This window comes from Malus domestica, chromosome 02 (assembly GCF_042453785.1).
Source record: "Malus domestica chromosome 02, GDT2T_hap1".
Classification (NCBI taxonomy): domain Eukaryota; kingdom Viridiplantae; phylum Streptophyta; class Magnoliopsida; order Rosales; family Rosaceae; genus Malus; species Malus domestica.
In genome coordinates, this window is record NC_091662.1 from 11,859,247 (window position 1) to 11,877,310 (window position 18,064).

General features: G+C 36.8%; 3 protein-coding genes across 6 annotated transcripts; 1 reads left to right on the forward strand and 2 right to left on the reverse strand.

Moving 5' to 3' along the window:
- The first annotated feature begins 3,537 nt into the window (after positions 1 to 3,537).
- LOC103426808 (uncharacterized) lies at positions 3,538 to 5,103 on the forward strand. 2 transcript variants are annotated; one of them, XM_008364891.4, is made up of 4 exons: positions 3,538 to 3,718; positions 3,831 to 3,904; positions 4,206 to 4,274; positions 4,456 to 5,103. In XM_008364891.4, exons 2-4 carry the CDS (start codon positions 3,839 to 3,841, stop codon positions 4,726 to 4,728), a joined length of 408 nt encoding a protein of 135 aa, XP_008363113.1. In that variant the 5' UTR covers positions 3,538 to 3,718; positions 3,831 to 3,838; the 3' UTR covers positions 4,729 to 5,103. The 2 variants fall into 2 exon arrangements, with proteins under 2 accessions (XP_008363113.1, XP_008338516.1); XM_008340294.4 differs by having other exon boundaries at positions 3,598 to 3,718; positions 4,203 to 4,274.
- A 215-nt stretch (positions 5,104 to 5,318) lies between these two features.
- On the reverse strand, positions 5,319 to 8,739 carry LOC103426807 (sulfite exporter TauE/SafE family protein 3-like). 2 transcript variants are annotated; one of them, XM_008364888.4, is made up of 12 exons: positions 8,329 to 8,739; positions 8,053 to 8,212; positions 7,727 to 7,927; positions 7,494 to 7,558; positions 7,201 to 7,240; positions 7,004 to 7,071; positions 6,792 to 6,878; positions 6,590 to 6,640; positions 6,228 to 6,449; positions 5,894 to 5,987; positions 5,671 to 5,811; positions 5,319 to 5,579 (listed from the first exon to the last, which is right to left on the reverse strand). In XM_008364888.4, the coding sequence occupies exons 1-12, from the start codon at positions 8,548 to 8,550 to the stop codon at positions 5,497 to 5,499; spliced, it is 1,434 nt and encodes a 477-aa protein (XP_008363110.1). In that variant the 5' UTR covers positions 8,551 to 8,739; the 3' UTR covers positions 5,319 to 5,496. The 2 variants fall into 2 exon arrangements, with proteins under 2 accessions (XP_008363110.1, XP_008363111.1); XM_008364889.4 differs by having other exon boundaries at positions 7,004 to 7,065; positions 8,329 to 8,719.
- Positions 8,740 to 10,146: 1,407 nt separating this feature from the next.
- On the reverse strand, positions 10,147 to 15,863 carry LOC103426806 (U1 small nuclear ribonucleoprotein 70 kDa-like). Of its 2 annotated transcripts, none has more exons than XM_008364887.4 (10): positions 15,507 to 15,863; positions 14,348 to 14,462; positions 14,159 to 14,238; positions 13,989 to 14,064; positions 13,836 to 13,900; positions 13,680 to 13,742; positions 12,154 to 12,235; positions 11,914 to 12,076; positions 11,573 to 11,644; positions 10,147 to 11,243 (listed from the first exon to the last, which is right to left on the reverse strand). In XM_008364887.4, the coding sequence occupies exons 1-10, from the start codon at positions 15,606 to 15,608 to the stop codon at positions 10,508 to 10,510; spliced, it is 1,554 nt and encodes a 517-aa protein (XP_008363109.2). In that variant the 5' UTR covers positions 15,609 to 15,863; the 3' UTR covers positions 10,147 to 10,507. The 2 variants fall into 2 exon arrangements, with proteins under 2 accessions (XP_008363109.2, XP_008363108.2); XM_008364886.4 differs by having other exon boundaries at positions 14,713 to 15,767.
- Positions 15,864 to 18,064: the final 2,201 nt, after the last annotated feature.

Consider the following 18,064-nt stretch of genomic DNA (forward strand, 5'->3'; position numbering starts at 1 on the left):
TAACCTTATTAACAAAATGTAAAGAAAAACAACCAAAATAAAAGTTATATGCAATATAGTAAATCACACACAAAACAATTTTGTTATTTTTTTTTTCTCCCTTACATCCAGGTAATCCTCATTTTTCCTCCCACTGCTCTCTCTCTCCTCTCCTTAACTTCTAACCAAAACAAATCACTACTCTCTCTCTCTCTCTATATATATATATATGTATGTATTTATATTTCTTTCACTCACTGAGTATGTGGCCATTGCTAATGGCATTTATGTGTTTATTTTGGACTAGAATACCACTGTATGTATTTATATTTCTTTTACTCACTGAGTATGTGGCCTTTGCTAATGGCATTTATGTGTTTATTTTGGACTAGAATACCAACTTGCATAAGGCTTAGAGTGTCTCTAAATGAGATGTCAAAAATTCCACGTGGACCCATTTGACAAAAAAATTGATGATTTTCTAGTTCTAAAGGAGATATCAAAATCCTACATGGATTGACATTCTCCACTTTGCTGTCAAATTTGAAGACATGGTCAATTTTTTGTTCACTTATTAATTATTTTATTATTAAATCTTGACCTACTTGATTTTATAAATAACCAAAATGCATTTTAACTTAAGATCTTAGTTAGAATAAAAACTTTACAAAATATTATTGGCGTATTATATTAACACCCCACAAATTGTTGAATAAACCTCACATACTTAATACACCCCACATTTGCTTTTTCACTTAAAAATTATCTTAATACACACCACATCCTTTTCCATAATACCCCCACACCCCACATTCTCAATATACACCTTATAGTTTGTACATACACCCCACATCTTTTATTAGAGAAAAACAAAACCCTAGCAGCAAAGAAACTGATGAACAGATGCAAAAATCAGGTGTTGCACCAGCTACTAAGCCTCTTGTTTCAATTTCTTGGCATGTACCGCGCAAGATTAATCGCGACAAGAACCATGGAAAAACTAATCCCAGGATTTACTCAGATTATTCGAGACCAAGAACACGTCCTCCATCCTATAACTGAGCTTAAATTCTTTATGTAGTAACATCTTTTTTCCTTCTTCATATATAAATATGAAGATATCTTATAACTTTCATAAGAATATACATAAAGAAAGCGCTTAAAGTATCATTGGAGTATATGATCTATATATCTCCAAGAACTACTTTGTATTATTGTGCATCTAAATAGTACTCGGATCCAATTGAACATATTAATTTTTCCTTGTGATCCCTCTTACCTCATGTGAAGCTTCCGAAACATCGATTTCGTGTTCCATTCGTCAAAATCAATTTTTCTCAATTAACATGTTTGTAGTTTCATTGATTAGGGTTTTGTTCAACAATGGAGAGTGGGAGGGTTTTGATAGTTGATAAAATAAATAATACGCTAAAAGTGATTTGGGGTGTATTTAGAGATTTTTATTTTATTTTTTTAAAACCTAATAAGGTCAAAATTGTCATTGCATAATGAGGTAAATAAGTAATTTAATATTAAATTTTAATGTGGGATGCTAATAAAAAAAGTCATATTATTTTGCCACATCAACTACAAAAATAAAATTTGACAGCTCTACTGAAAATGATCTTAGCTTTATGCGCTTAGGATTTATTTTGTAACTTGAATAAAATTATAATACGATATGGCTAGTATTTAAAAGAAAAGTTAAACATATACTTTCTTCTCGAATCTGTTAAAATCAATAATCAAGCACCCACTAAAAATTTAAAACACATGCAAAACATTTTCAATGAAAAAAGAAAAGATTGGCATCCGGCATGCGGCATGCGGACTTCGATATGGACAAGGATTGTCTGCCTTTCAATTTTTCGTGTTTTTTCGTGCATTCCTGTTTTGTGTGGTCACGGTTAAACCACGTCAACATTTTATATTGTTTTTTTATAGAGATAATAAGACAAAAATGAATAGTAATATAAAATGTTGACATGACTTAAACGTGACCACACAAATAGGAGGGCATGGGAGGGCACGAGAAGTGAGAGGGCAGACAATCATTGTCCTTTCGATATATGGGATTGTACAAAAATAAGTGAAACGGGTCAATTATTGGGTGAGTCAGGAGGATTTTCGTCGGATTCTCTTTGTGAGTATCTTAGGGATTCTTTAATCATATTCGTTCATCGTATATCATGCGGTGATAAATTATTGTAAATTTTTTTATTTAAAATTAAACATAAACAGTACTTGACAAAAATTGACCTCACGATGTATGATAAACAGATGTGATTGGAGAATCTCCAGGATTCTCTCTCTTGGGTGAGTAGATCAAAGAAGATGGAATATACGTCTAACCTCACACAATAACAGGACCTTGCATTATATCTCCACCCATCCAAGTAGCTAGTCCCACTTTGTTTTTTCATAATGCCATATGCAGAAGATCAGACAAAATTGTTTTATGTGATCTTACGTTGCATGTTGCTTAATCGTTTGCCTTATTAAAAAAGTTGAAACTTATGACCTCAATATTCCAACATATTTTTTTCACACTAAAGTTATAAATTTTCATGTTTAGTCACACACTATATTTGGTTCTCGTAAATTTATAAATTATGAATTTTGTCCAAATACATTAAGATTAAGTACATACTTGCATAAAATGGACGAGGGAGTCAAATTTTCATAAAGAAAATGCTAGAGATATCATATTTTGTATATCACGTGATGTGAAGGTTAACTGTTGAATTTTTTAATGATTTAAAGAATGAATGCAAGCATCAACTGCCACATCATGTAATCTACAAAATATGATTCAAGATGTCAACAAATAGATGTTTGTTTTATAAAGTTTTAGAAGATGGACCAACGATCCAATAATAATTACATGGTACTACCCCAACTTAGAACAACTGTATGAGGGTTTAACACAAAATGTCTCAGTCCAATTAGTAGTAGAATCCATCCATTAAAGGCCTAATTGGAATGCTAGTCCAGTCCTCATGGTGATAAATTAGTCGAAAGATAGCACATATGGCAGAAAAATTAGGATTTAAACTCAATTGTGATTATTGTTAATTGTTTATGGGGATAGAGGTACTCACCTCATAGCCGTTCATAAATCCAGCCACCTCTTTTATACATATATATGTTTTTAATTTGACGAACTTATTTTAATTTTTTTATTAAGGCGGAAGTAGTCTTTTATCACAATGATGGAAATGTGTCGAACCTTTGTATGACGGCGTGAGGTCAAATCTCATCATTAGTTAATCTAACATCTAATCTAATAAAATTTAAGGAAAACTAATGAAAAGGGCTTGAAAACTTTGAGTTTTAATGATAAGGACAAAATAAAAGGTAAAGTGAATAGTACAGGATTTGACTTTTTAGTGTAAAAATATGGTTTTTCGTTAAAGTGAATAATACTGGATGCTTTTCGTTAAAGTTCCCTAAAATTTATCGTTTGACCAAAAAACAAGATTTTAAAAGACTTGTAGCCACTTTAATCATTAAGCATTCGTTAAACTTAAAACGAAGGTAAATCGTTGGCGCCAAAGTAAATATTCAAACCCCATTTCCCGCCAAGTATTTATTTATTTTTTTGGATTGTAGTCTTTATATAATTCCACCATGTCGATGCTCACTCCTTCGCTGTAAGTCACGGAAACCGCTGCTTTTCTTCACTCTTCCGCCGCCGTTTCTCGATCACTCCGGTTCGCTCTGAGATAAAACCCGTAAGGTTCGAGTTCGAAATTCCCACATTTTATGCCTTTTAATTCAATTTTTTGTTAGTTTCTTTTGTCTAGTTTGTAATTTTTGTTTTGTAATTAATGTTTGTTCCTCGCTTGTAGACTTTGCAATGGCGACGAAGAATGACGATGCCTCCTCCTCAGCAGACTCTCCGGATCCGGTTCTTGAGGACGAGGTTTGCTTTCACTTCTGTGTTCTGTCTAATCTAACGGCGTTTGTTTCTGCTTCGTTTCTCCGTCGCTCAGTTTTGGTTCGTAGGATAGTATCAATGTGGAAGAATTTGGGTGAACATGTGAAATTTCTGAGTTTTTGTTTCGCCGTTAGACATTGATATTTTGATGCGCACCGCGTGCTCGATCTATTGTTTCAGCGAAGATGTGATGTCATAGATTTGTGGTTTATGTTGGATTCGATAAATTGTCTGAATTGTTTCAATCTAATAGCGGTGGTGTTTTACATTTCGAACTTTCTAGCAGCACAGAGGAATTGTTGACGAAAAGAGAGTTTGCGATATGAAAAGAAAAGCTTCCGTAAACTACTATGATGTAAGAGATTTCGTGCTTCCCTTGCTTAAACTTTATATCTTATTCAATCGGGTTGGGTTTGTAGATCGTAGTTATACATGGATATTCTTGTATCATTGTAAAGTTAGATTAAATTGGTATCGTTGTGATTATTATTATGGAGGTTTTTAGTGGTCTGATTGCTCTTATCTCTTGTGCTAAGTGGCCTATTGAGAAAAAGGGTTCCAAGGCGGTAAAGAAGAAACGAAGCACTTCCAACAATGAATGTGCAAAATTTTCGCAACTAATGGTTCTCCAAGGCGTAATGCAGCTCGAGATGACCAACAGGAGATATGAGGCTAACAGGTTAAGAGATGAGATTGACACGTTAAGATTTGAGGTTGAATTGTTGAGAGCTGAGGTTGACACGTTAAGAGATGAGGCAACTCTAAGAGAAACGAGTACAAGACAAGCAACCGGTAAACTATGTCCATAGTTACAAACCATGTGTACCCTAATCCAAAAGTTTTTGAGGCAGGAAAAGAGGAACGTTATGATGAGAAGAACGCGTGAGAGGAAAGACGGAACTAGCAACATGGATTGTTTCAATGAGCAGGTGATCATTGATTAGGTTGTATCAATAGACCTGCCCTTTTATTTTCAACCTACTTTTAAGTGCTAATGGTTCTAAATCATTGTAATGAACTGTGTAAGTTGTAGACTGTTATGGTACTTTTCCGATGTAGGGTTTTGGCCATTCATATTCATGTTTTGTATTGAGCCACACAACCCCAAACGATATCATCTGTAACCTATGTACTCCGGTATCATAACAGAAAATGTCACGAAGAAAAAATCACGTTGTGTTGCAGCTGTTTTTTTTTGGTATTAGTTGCAACCACTGCTGCATTTACTGGTCAGCAATCATGTAGTGAGAAAGCTAATTGCAGTCCTTGGGAGATTATCCATCGTCATCTACGTTCTAGCCTTGACAATTTTCCGGCTGGGTTGGGTGCGGGACATTTGTGGCTGTTCGATTTTACTTACAATCTCCAAGATTCAGTCACGACTTGTAATGCGCAAATATTAGAAACTGATCGGAACAATTGATTGTTTAAAAGTCCAGTACAAGAATAACACGCAACCTTTGCCGGAAAATTAATGGAAAAATATACAAACATATATGAAAAGTAGATTGAAGTGTGGATGTAGTTATCTTGGGTTGAGAAACTCCACGGCAATAATCGTATTGCACAACATATCCTTAAGATGGGACACAGAAATTTTCAAATCCCATGTACTCTCGATTCTCCATCTTCTCAACCATGTTTGCTATGCCCACCCCGCCTGAAATATACATCAAAACAAAGTTACGCGTTGTTGAGAGGATGTGCTATAGGGCAGTATTAATAAGTATACGCGTGTTATAATTCGTTACCTAAGCTGATTGCGCTGACAAAGATTGTCAAAGCTAGAATGAAGATGATGATGGATGCTCTGCCAAGGACTGCAATGATCTTTCTCACTACATGCTGACCAGTAAATGCAGCAATTGTTGCAACCACCACGAAATAAGCAGCTGCAGCACAGACACAGAGTAAACGTGAAACAATTAGTTTTGTTTTCCGGGTTTATCTGGAGTTAGATTATTGCTTGCTTACCATAGGGGACTGGGAAACGGTTGAGAAGGTAGTACTGTACAACTGACATGGAGGATGAGAATAGCATTGCAAAGGTGGATGTAGCACTTGCTACCTGCAAATGAAAACGATATAAAAATTCATCTGTCTGGTTTCATTTTTCTGCTTATTTCAGTTGCAGCAGATAATTTCAGTTCGCGACATTTTCTGTTATGATACCCGATTATGTAGGTTACAGATGAAATGCAGCTCAACACAAGCAGTGGATGTGAATGACCAAAATCCCATATTGAAGAAGTAAGACAACAATCTACGAGTTATAAGTACGTGGTTCCCTACTTGCATTGAACTATACCTGAGGAGGAATTCCCAATTCAAGAAAAAGGGGTCCCAAGATGAAACCGCCTCCCAAGCCAAGTAGTCCACCGACCATACCAGCTACAATTCCACAGCTGCAGTAGAGAAAAATCTGATGCAACTTCCAGTTTGTGATTTCCTTTCCTTTTGATGCAATCACTCTGGTGCCTTTGCGTAAGCATATGGCTTCGAAGAGCGTTACAGAAAGTGCAATTGGTACCTATGTATGCAATGATAAAACTATTATGTTTGTGCTAGCCGATCATTATTGGGGAAAATATGAGTATTAAAGTTCATATTTCATGTTTCTCGAGTTCTTAGGAGAATTCTCATACTTACTACTCAAGTTTTTATCGTTACCTGCAATGAGTTCATGATCCAGAACGTGGTGGAGCAAGTTTCGGTATATGTCTGCATAAAGATTCAGAAGGTTTCATTCAGTAACAAAAGTAAAAAACCATTGTGCTTTCGGAATGAAGGCAGAGGAATTAAAAATATGAAACTTGTAGCTGAAGAAATCCAAGGTCTACTAGCTATTGACTAGATTGGTAGTAAAACTAACCTTAACAATCTGGACAATAAGAAAAGCCACCCAGACATACATGAGCAACGATAACTCTTTCCAGTAAATGTTTCGCGTTATTGGTACCTGGATAGAATTGTTCATAAATTCAACACAACAGAAACTTACAAAACTTGAAAAATTGCAGATAACCAAGAATCCAAGAGTACTGCGCAAGAGGTCTAATGATATGATTGGGAGTGGGGACTCACCTCCTCATCTTGTGATGAAGCTGGACCGCTAGGTAGCGGTTTGTAGTCTTCCCCAGAACCCTCTGCAACTAAGGAGGTTAGTTAGACCATTGTTCTCAAACATCTACAGACATATAGATATTGAATAAGTGTTTACTATTATTAATTTTCTTTTGAGTCCTCATTTGGATGTTTGGATGAGACGAATGAGCACTCACCATCCTGTTTGGTCTCCGACTCTAACATATTTTCCGCTTCCTGAAAGTCAGTAAAACATCAGATTCCTCGTTAGTAGGTTGGAAAGAACACACTCATTGATAGCTCTAGAATAGCTAAGTGGAAAGGGAAGTGATTTTCGTACACCCTTTTTCTCCTTCTCCGCCTCTCTTTATTTCTGTCCGTTGATGACCTTTGATTTATTCAATACACAAAGACCAAGAAAACTGGGAAGGTGCTAAAAGGGAGAAAAGGGTTATGTGCGGAAATCATTTCCCGTGAATACATATCTTACCTTCTTCATCATTGTTTCCTTCTTCCATGTTTCCACGCCTTTCATCAAAGCTTTTGCTGCTGTACCTGCCACAACTCGGAAGAATATCTATTAAGACTTTTGGGAATGCATAGATATATCGAAAAACTTTGGTCTGCTTTTCTTTTCGCAGAGTTCGTATTCCATTTGATCAAATAACTATTCAAAAGAAAACAAAACTGATAGAAATTCGTGTTTGGAATGTTACTACAGACCTAAGAAGAGGATGATAAGTAGAACTGTGACCATCCAATCAGCAAACACGACGTTGAAGGCAACTCCGATGCTGATCCCTAGCATGAGCATGGGCTGAAAGAGCAACGCCAGATCATAATCTATGAGGGGCATGTCCAATGTTGGGTGCCTAAGCCTCAAATTAAAGTATACTGTTGATCCTGCAGCTCCCATAATCATACCTGTATCACCAAAAGAATGCCAAACAGTTGATTAATTTCGATCTAAATTTAATCCCAAACAGTAAATTCCAGATTAAAACTTTAGACTAACAAGTTAAAGGAAAGATTGAGAGGTGATTACTGACACTTGGAAATCGCGGTGGAAGACTTGGGGTCGAAGCCAACAATCAAGGCGAGCATCGGAACAAAAATTCCTCCACCACCAACACCGCCAACACTACCCAATGCAGCACCAAAGAATCCAACTACCGAACCTACTACAATTTTCCAACCAAACTTCATCTCCTGCTCAACCAAAATATACACATACATGTCAAAAATTCAAAAAGTACCACAATAGCTGAAAACCATATCTGTCTTGCTGTATCTTTCGGTGTGTAAAGAGAGATTGAACAACTCACAGGCCAAACAGGCTGATAAGAAGAGCCTCCAGCCTGCCATAGAAAATTAATGACTCTAGCAAAAATTGCTTCTTGCTCAACAAAAATTTTCGGCTTGATGATCTCATCTTTCAGAGGCCTTTCTGCACTGGCAACTTCAGTGAATACTGCCCATGCTATTGCTAATGCTGCTGCTCCTGCTGACATTTTTACTGCCCTCTGAGTGAACATGTTTCGAGCCATTCGGGTATAAGAAAGATGAAAATTTGATAACAAGGCAAGGAAGTTATGAATCTCAGAAGCTATTTTCTGTATGTATATTTCTCCGGTTGAATTTATTTTTTCAACTCCTCTTAATTTCTTGTGTTTTTCAAGTGCAGTGTAGGGGTGGAGGAAAACATGAAGAATGCCTGCTCCCTACATTTATAACTCTTCTCTCTATTTATTTGCATGTCGAATTTACGCTCCCATTTGGGACCCACAAATCATACATACATACATATATGCATGCATACAAACATACATAATATATATATATATATATATATATGAGAATTTGATTTGAGTGTATCAGCACACTGTCACATGGTGTTACTAATTCACGTGTTATAATATAACTGGACTAAAAATTTGACATGAAATAGTTAAAAGTAAGGTATTATTAAATAAATTCACATGTTATAATATGAGTTGATTGATAATATCGCGTACTATTGTTTTTGGATTCTCAATCATTCCAACTTGAAATTGATGAAAGTGAAAGCAGAGTGGAGAAAACACCAAATGCACTCTCTAAACTTTGGTAAAAAACTTTCACATTTTTGTGTCTTTAATTATTTTATCAAGGATTCAAGAAAATAATAAAATGACAATAATCCCTTCATTTCCTTTCGTAAGTGAGAATGACTAGTTCTCGGTAAATTTAGTGAACAGGTCCCAAATTCTAAATCCCGTGTTTTCTTGTCCACAATCCATCATCTTTCTGATTTGAAGCTTCGTTGAAGTTAAGTAACATGATATGATAATGACAAGTGGGTTCATCCCTCGTTTATGGGACTACAATGATCGACCAACTGACGTGACACGTTACAAGAATTCTTTATTTTACTAACCATAAATAAATGAGGTTCCGGTTATGTTCTCCCATATATTGGTTTGAATTTAAAAAAGTTGGGACTAATAAGAAATGTAAATAAATGACATCACAAATAAAAGCATAATCATTGTTACTTGTTTTCTAATCAAGTTGCTCTGTCGAAATTTTTGTTATTTTTACCGCAAAACAAGAATATCGGGTTCCGAGAAATTTCCGAGAAGCGGCTTCCGAGTAATTTCCGAGAAGCGGTTTCTTTGAAGCAGCTGCGGCTGCACGAACAAGCGTTAGGCGAGGCGGTGGTGCTCTAGCGTCTAGTCTGTCTATATGAAGCTTCATCGCTGCTTCATGGCTTTTGGCTGCTTCTTTGCTCTTTATAATCACCCCACTACCACTTCCAAACAAAGTAAATAACGTTTAACCCTACCTTCCAAATGAGAACGAAAACTAATCACGCGATGGATTAAAATGCATATTAGTGTGTGAGTAGTTTGGAAGCCAACCTGAAGGAGAGGGACTTATATGGCACGAGCACTATCCACTAATCACAATCTCATGAAAAAAAATATAAAAACACATGACAATACGTAATTAACTCACAATGCCACAATCCCCGTTTCTTCACGAAAACAAAAAGTAACAGTAACAGGGAAAACATATTTAATCGATGCAACTATTGTGGGTGGGCAACGAGAAATTTTGCCTAAAAGAAAACCAATTCGGCATACAGTTTGGACCTCATACCATTCCAGCCCAAAATTAACAGGATTTTCAAGAGAAATAAAATGTCACAGGAAACAATTAATTCTCACAAATTTGATAAGAGGTGAAAAATCTCTACCTATTTCCACCAGCACAAACGTTCAAACATTAAAACCACCCAACAACACACACAATATTTCCAAAACTTAAAGACATCTTCATCGCAAAACATTTAAACACGGTCTCTAAATTAGACGAAAGAACGAGAAAAATAATATAGCAATAAGATCCACACCACAGAAAGTAGCTGCTGCATAAGACGCAATCTCGAGCACTGATCAAACCAAGTAGAGTGAATATCTCACCAGTGAGGTCCGGAGGCTTGAGAGGTTTCGAATTTCAGTCTTAATACTCATTGTAGTCTCGAGATAGTGATCTAGATGACCTCTGATAATCTCGCTCGACATCTCCACCCCTCTCCCTTTCACGGGGATCAGCTGGTGCTTGTTCATAATGGTAATCATCCTCTTCCATTCGATCATAGCGATCATGAGCATTGTCCGGATACTGTTTGTAGCGATCATCATCATGCTGGACTTCCAATTGATCATACTGGCTACGATGATGCTCATAGGGCTCAGCATCATCATCTGGCTCTGAGTGCCTATGGCCATGCCCAGGTTGTTCAAACCAACCCTGGTCGTCTTCTTGGGCAGTGTGGTCATAACCCCGCTCCCGATCCCCATGTCGGACCCTCTCATGTTTTGATTCAATACGGTCATGGGAACGGCCACGATCATGCTCAGGCTCCCCAACTTCATAATCCCTCTCCCTGTCTCTAGAGCGATGATCACGATCACGCTCCCGATCACGGTCTCTATCTCGATCACGACCATGCTCATAGTCACGACCACGATCCCGTCCTCGTTCACGAGTACGATCCCGATCACGACCACCACGATCTCTTTCCCTATCCCTGTCCTTGTCCCTGTTTCTATCACGATCTCTGTGGTGCCTATCTTCCCTGTGATCACGGTCTCTAGACTTGTCATGGGAGCGTTCACGAGAGCGCTCGCGGGACTTCTCCCGTTCTCTTTCCTTTTCTTTCTCTTTTCCTCTTTCACGGGATTTTTCTCTATCCCTGAAAATCATTTCACTCAACATCAATCATATAGAAAGCAAAATCTGAAATTGCATCAATCTATGAAAACTTAGGCAACACTTACAAAGCATAACATATGACAGAACAAAAACTTCAAGACTATTGTTGCAAAACTTATGCCTCTCACGATTACCTATCATTATAGTATACAAGTAAAAAGCAATCCATAACCATTATGCAGCACCGCAATTTCTTCTTTTTGTTTTTTATAATTAGAATCAAGTTGTATTATTTTTTAAAATTTTGTGTTGAGTTTCACTACGCCTAAAACCTTTAGACAGTGTGCACAACAATTTGGAAAATCTTACAAGTCTACATGTCGCTCCTCGCGTGCCCTTGGCTCCTCAGACCGGGGTTGTCCTCCAGATTGTACTTGCTCCCTAAGCAAATAATGATGAATGTTATAGTTAGCAAAGACGCCTAGAAAATTATATGAGAAAACAAACTTAAACAACTGAACACATAGAACTTGGAAGTCAACAAAGAAACAGTAAAACAGTTTAATATTATGCTGAATTACATAATAGGAAGACAAAGAAACTGCTCCTGAGATACACTTAAAAGATAAATTCTTGTAACAAAGTAAGTGTAGAAGCACGTCAGTTTTCCAATGACAGAAGTGTGGAAATGTTGGAATCGAACTAAATACCTTCCAGAATATCTCTGATTGACATCTTCACCTCCAACTCTGGTAGTTCCAAGCCCACCACCCAGTCGGCGGGGTCGCCAGTTAGGAACTGTTCTACCACGTTCAACATCAACAAGTACCCTTCTTCCCTCAATTTTCCTCCCATCAGCTTGTTTGTATGCAGCTGTGACATATATAGCTAGCATTAGAAACAAAGGACCAATCACATGGTAATGTTTAGTGCATAGTAATAAGACAAACCTTTCATGTCCCTTGTATGCATGTATTCAATGAATCCATAGCCTCTAGGTTTATTTGTTTCTTTGTCAGCGACCAATCGAACCTGAAATCTCAAATAATAATAAAATTAATAAACCAGATAAATAGACGATTCAGATCTTAAGCAAAGACTGCTCAAGACTAAGAAATATGCATAGATGTTTTAACATTTACAACAAGGCATCATACTACAAAATCTTAAATATTGAATCCTAAATGGCACGGCAGACAGGCACTATGCCTCTTTAGCCGTGCTCACCTTTAAATCATACAGCTTCCATCGCAAGATGCATCACCACCGGCTAGAGTTGCAGAAAAACGGACATTTGTGGCCAATTTACCAGTTGGATAGACTATTGTCCCCTTACCAGGGAGATTTTTTAAATAATAAAAACTTATAACTACTATTGAAAATAACATGACATCAAGCTGCTGATGTATCTTTTCTGAGAGCCTTTAAAGCCACAAGTAAAAGTTTCAGCAGGAAATGCACGTTACTAAAAGTTCAAAGATGAAAGAAATGGTAATACTCCCTACATGATTTACCCAGTGCAGGGAAAAGAACAGAAGTTGGGGACTCCTTTTCTTGCTTGAAATAAAGGCCAAAAGACACAATGCATCGCTGCTCTGCTCAACTTATAGTAATCAGCTTTGCTATGCAGGATGAAGCATCTTTGAAGTTGGATGGGGAGAAATTATGGAATCAAAGATACCATATGTGAACCAATTACCGCATCTTACCAGGGATAGTCTTGAATGTTAGGACTTAAAAAGAATATATATCCTATGAAAACCCATTTCCAAGATCTCTTAAATAATACTACATCAAAGAGGGATCTATGGATGGAGCAAACCAATATGAAATTACCATAATACTTGCAGTGACACCTGTGTTAATATCAAGGCTGCTGTGCAGGACGAAACACCATGTTTGTAATCAAGTAGGTAGAAATCAAAGATATTGATGAGTACTCACTGCTTACCAGGTATACTTCTTCAATGTTAAAACTTAATGCTAATGTCCCTAGAAACACCCAATTCCAAGATCTCTATATTAAACCATTTCAAAAAGAAAGCTATGGAAGGATTTAAACAAACCCGCAAGACATTACCAGTATATTTGCAGACACCTGTATTAGTAATACAAATTTGCATAGACTCCACTAACAATAAAACTAAATCAGAGAGAACAAACTTGAAAGGCGTGATTATGCATTACCATTTATGGTAAAAGCATTGTTGACGTCAAACAAGTTGGTTGAAAGGTGGAAAGGTGGATTTTTCAAATTCAGTTTATCATGCATAAAATTTGTAAATATGTACCCCAGATATCTTTTGAAGAACATATGAAAGAGGAAAACAATCCTGAAAACCCTGAGACTCCAGCATGCTTTTTCAAATTGAAAGATTAGAAAATCTGCAATTTGTAAAGGGAAATCAAGGATAGGCTACAGCACATGTGAACCTCTTACCGAACCCCCTTAGGGTTTCTCAAACAAAATACCTACCCGCTTGATTGGACCATAAACGTCAAACTCCCTTTTGATTCTGCTCTCAGTTGTCTCATAATTCTGCAAGAATACAGGGAGAATCACAAGTCAATCTTAACGAATATGAAGAATACGAGAAGGAAATCCAAAACTAAACAAAAAAAAGTTACTTACGAGTCTAGCAACAAACAAAGTCTTGTATGGATCTCCAGAAATGCTTGCGTCATTATTCGGATCATCTGCACGAAAACAGATGTTAGGAAGACAAGAAAACAGAAACTCCGAGACTCCAAACTCTTACAATCAAGAAAAGAATCAGATGATTACATTTCTCTAACTCTTCCGCAGCCTTTGCTGCACCCTTCTCAAGCCTTAACTGGTGTATTCGAGCCCTTCTTTGTGTCTGAATCCCACAAAGCAAAACAGACACATGTCAGTACAAACAAAGATTTCATATCGCTAAGTCCTCATACAAGTGATTCAAGTAAAAAACTTACAGGAGTTTCACCCTTTTGGACAGGCGGATTATACTCAGGATCTCCAGGCTCCGCAAACTTACTCACAAATTGCGCTACCCCTTCATTATCCAAAAATAAACAAAAACATTTTACAAAATTAACAGCTACAAGATAGAAATTAATACCAAATTGAAACCAATCAGCCCCCATTTAAGATGGTTAACAGACCTGTCAAAGGTGGGCACTTTTTCTTCTCCGGAGGCGGTTTGAAATCCAACGGCGGTCGAGGCTCAAACAGCTTCAAAAGGTTGGTTGTTAGACCAGTGGGGTGGCTCTGCCCAATCTGCAAACGAAATTTTCCCAATCAACATCCCTTACAAAATACATCCAGAACTTCACAATATTTACAAAATTACCAATTACACACTGCCCAGATACATCGAAATTTGATAAATCAGGATAAAATTACTGAGATAAGTCCAAAATTTAACTAGGGTTTTTCTAAAAACAAAGAAAATCGCATAATAAATCAAGCAATATGAGAATTAAAAACCAACGTTCACGTGAATAGCATAAAAAACCCTAGGACGAACCATCTTGAGCTGAAGAACATTTTGGCGGTTCTGGGCCTTGGTTCGGCCCTGAACGGCGGCGTTTTGGCCGCGCATGAAAGCATCGTTGTTGAAGTCTCCCATGGCGAAGCGATGATCGGATCTGGGTTACGAGTCCGAGTACTCGTACTCAGATGGTGAGGATTGCATAAATCTATGGCCGATTCGGATCCGGTTGCTACAGTCGGGTCGGGGTCAGAGTCGGACTGGTGAAGCCAGATAGCGGCGGCGAAAGTTTGCGAAGGGTTTTCGCGAAGGTATTTATAGACAGCCAATATTGTGTGTGAGTTTTTTCGGGTAATTACATTATTTTCCCGGTACTTTTTATTCTTTTCGGGCCGGAAAAGACTTTTTTATTCAAGTCAATAATATCAATGTGCCGATAGATTGTGTTTAAGCCAGGGGCGTTTTCGTCAATTGATCTAATTGATTGGTGTTTTAGCCACATGTTCCAACTCACGCCACCGTGCAATTATGATAAAAGATTTACAAATAAGAAAAAAATTTCAATGTATCGAAAATATAATCAAGTAACGTTATTATTTATATCAAATCCTTAACAATTGGGAAGACATCGAAATCAAAGAAAGCATGATAAAATAACAGATATAAGCTAAATTAGTAAATAATTAGCTAGGGGTTTTTTTTTTTTTTTTAAATCAAAGAAAATAGCATAACTAAACAAGCATTTTTTAATTAAAAACTCAGGCTTTAAAAATAAAAATAAAAACTTAAACCTTCACGACTAAGAACAAGAAACCCTAATTAAGGCTAACCATTTTGAGCTGAACAACATTTTGGCGGTTGTGGGCCTTGGTTCGGCCCTGGACGGCGGCGTTTTGGCCGCGCATGAAGGCATCGCTGTTGAAGTCTCCCATGGCGAATCGATCGGAGCTGGATTACGGGTATACGAACGGTCGGAGTAATCGTAACCAGATAGTGAAGATATATGAATCCGGTTGAAACAGTCAGGTCCGACTCGGACTCGTGAGAAGCCCGATAGCGGCAGGGAAAGTTTCTTTTTTCATTTTTCTTTCTGGGAAGGGTTTTCGCGAGGGTATTTATAGAAGCCAAAGTCGGCCAAAACGAAGGGCAATTTTCCCGGTGGTTTTTCTCGTTTGGGGTTAGAATGGACTTTTTAATTTTTTGGGTTACGGAAGTGGCAAAGCCCAAAAAAACAATGCAAAAATCATACTGGGTGCCGGCCCATCTTACTATTGTTTTTTTTTTTTCGAACCCATCTTACCATTGTTAAAGCCCAACGTTTTTTAAAAATGAATTGTTATTAGCACTCCAAAAATCTCATTCTATATTTTAAACTTTCTATATTAATATTATGAAAGAAAAATACACTTGTGAAGAGTGTAGAATGAGATTTTTGGAGTGCCAATAACATTTCCATATTAAAATTTGTAATTGAAATTAGAGGAATTGAAGTACAGAGGAATTAGATCAATAAATAATGATTTTCATTGAAGTTATTTACTAATAATATGGAACTGGAGGATATATAATACTAGTTAAAAATTGTTTAACTATTTTTTTTTTATATAAGGGGTGGAAAAAAGCTGAAATCCAATTTGTGTTTTGTAACTAAAGAAAATCCAGTTTTTTTTCAAAGTCAAGGCCATTCAAAGCAGAAAAGCAAAGAAAGCTGAAGCAGCAAAAACGTTGCTTCTCGAAACCTGCTTTTTTTTAAAGGAAAACTAATGAAAAGGGCTTGAAAACTTTGAGTTTTAATGATAAGGACAAAATAAAGGGTAAAGTGAATAGTACCAGGATTGACCTTTTAGTGTACAAATGTGGTTTTTCGTTAAAGTGAACAGTACCAGGTGCTTTTCGTTAAAGTTCCATTTTTTCAAAGTAGGCATATGAAGGGTATTCTTTGATGATTTTTTTTAAATAGTGATCTTACCCTCGAGGACGTCGTCGCCGATCTTGTCGACCTCAACTTGAAGGAGTGCTGGTCACCTAGAAGCACGTTGTCCCCGACCCTGCCATGACATTGTTCAATACTCCCAGTTTCAACAATCACAGTCATCGCCCTTGATTTCAGAACCAAATTGTGAATCCAAACAAAACCAATAGTCACACCTAACTGCTTTATTTCATAGCTGATTATTTCTATAGCATAACAAAAACAGTTTTTTTTTTTTTTAGAAGCACAACACCAAACTAGCCCATAGTACTATGGTTTAATAGTGTTTCTGTTCACTTATATGTGAGAGGTCTTAAGTTCAAATCTCATAGATGACGAGTTTGTAACCAATTTATTCGCACATTTCCTTAGTTTTCATAATATCCTTGTATAATAACAAAATATGTATGAAATCAGAGCATGAATGAAAACCAGATTGATTATTAAGATGCCCTATGAGACGTTAGGTTAAAATTTCAGAATAATGCGAGGGTATAATGGGTAAAAATAATAGAAGTCATGATTCCGTATTATTTATAAATCAAAATACTACATCCCCTCAAACAATCTAACGGCTGATTTGGAAAGTGTTTTTAAATGATTAAAAACAATTTTACATAAAACATTTTTGGGTTCCATAAACACTTCAAGTTCCTTTCCAAAATTAACTTGCATTCCCAATAAATATTTGTTCCAAATTTTTTTGGGAAGTGCTATTAACACTTCTAAATTCTCATTCTACACTTCTCACAAGTGTATTTTCTCTCTCTAATTATAGAAAGTTTGGAGTGCAAAATAAGATTTTTGGAATGCCAATAACAAATCCCATTTTTTTTTCTCTAAAAGCGCTTTCAATAATTTAAAAGTATTTCCAAATGAGCCATATTCCTCCAAAATCAAAAGATTATTATTTTTTTTAAACAAACAATAGTCTCTAAACTAAGGGGGTGAGGGAGTTGGCCAAACCTCACAATGGGCTTACCATAATAATGTGGTTCAAGTTTGTCTTTAATGGAAATCGAATCTAAGATCTCTCACTTACAAGTGAAGAGGAATAACACTATATGTAACATCCCATATCGCCCATGGGAGTGGATCATGTAAGCCTTATATGTATATTCCCATCTCTACCTAGCATGAGGCCTTTTGGGAGCTCACTAGCTTCGGGTTCCATCGGAACTCCGAAGTTAAGCGAGTTATCGTGAGTTTGTGGTCGGGACCCAAAACGGACAATATCGTGCTACGGCAGAGGCAGGACTCGGGATGTGGTGGGAGCCCGGGCCGGAATGTGACACTATGTAGTATTAAGTGGCAAAAAATAATTCTTTATTTTGTGTCGACAACATTTATGTTTTGATTCATCCATAATTAATAAACGCATAAATAATTCATAATTGGAAACATGTTATTAATGTT

Bases quoted from the DNA above. Each gene is read 5' to 3' on its own strand.
- LOC103426807 (XM_008364888.4), bottom strand. From the start codon at position 8,550: ATGGCTCGAAACATGTTCACTCAGAGGGCAGTAAAAATGTCAGCAGGA. The intron at 7,072-7,200 runs GTGAGTGCTCAT...TAACCTCCTTAG, and splicing joins GTCGGAGACCAAACAGGATG to TTGCAGAGGGTTCTGGGGAA. The intron at 6,641-6,791 runs GTTAGTTTTACT...ATCTTTATGCAG, and splicing joins TTATTGTCCAGATTGTTAAG to ACATATACCGAAACTTGCTC.
- LOC103426806 (XM_008364887.4), bottom strand. From the start codon at position 15,608: ATGGGAGACTTCAACAGCGATGCCTTCATGCGCGGCCAAAACGCCGCC. The intron at 14,065-14,158 runs GTAAGTTTTTTA...TGTGGGATTCAG, and splicing joins TCCAAAAGGGTGAAACTCCT to ACACAAAGAAGGGCTCGAAT. The intron at 11,244-11,572 runs GTAAGATTTTCC...AATGATTTTCAG, and splicing joins GAGGAGCGACATGTAGACTT to GGATAGAGAAAAATCCCGTG.
- LOC103426808 (XM_008340294.4), top strand. From the start codon at position 3,839: ATGGCGACGAAGAATGACGATGCCTCCTCCTCAGCAGACTCTCCGGAT. The intron at 3,905-4,202 runs GTTTGCTTTCAC...CGAACTTTCTAG, and splicing joins ATCCGGTTCTTGAGGACGAG to CAGCACAGAGGAATTGTTGA. The intron at 4,275-4,455 runs GTAAGAGATTTC...TCTTGTGCTAAG, and splicing joins CTTCCGTAAACTACTATGAT to TGGCCTATTGAGAAAAAGGG.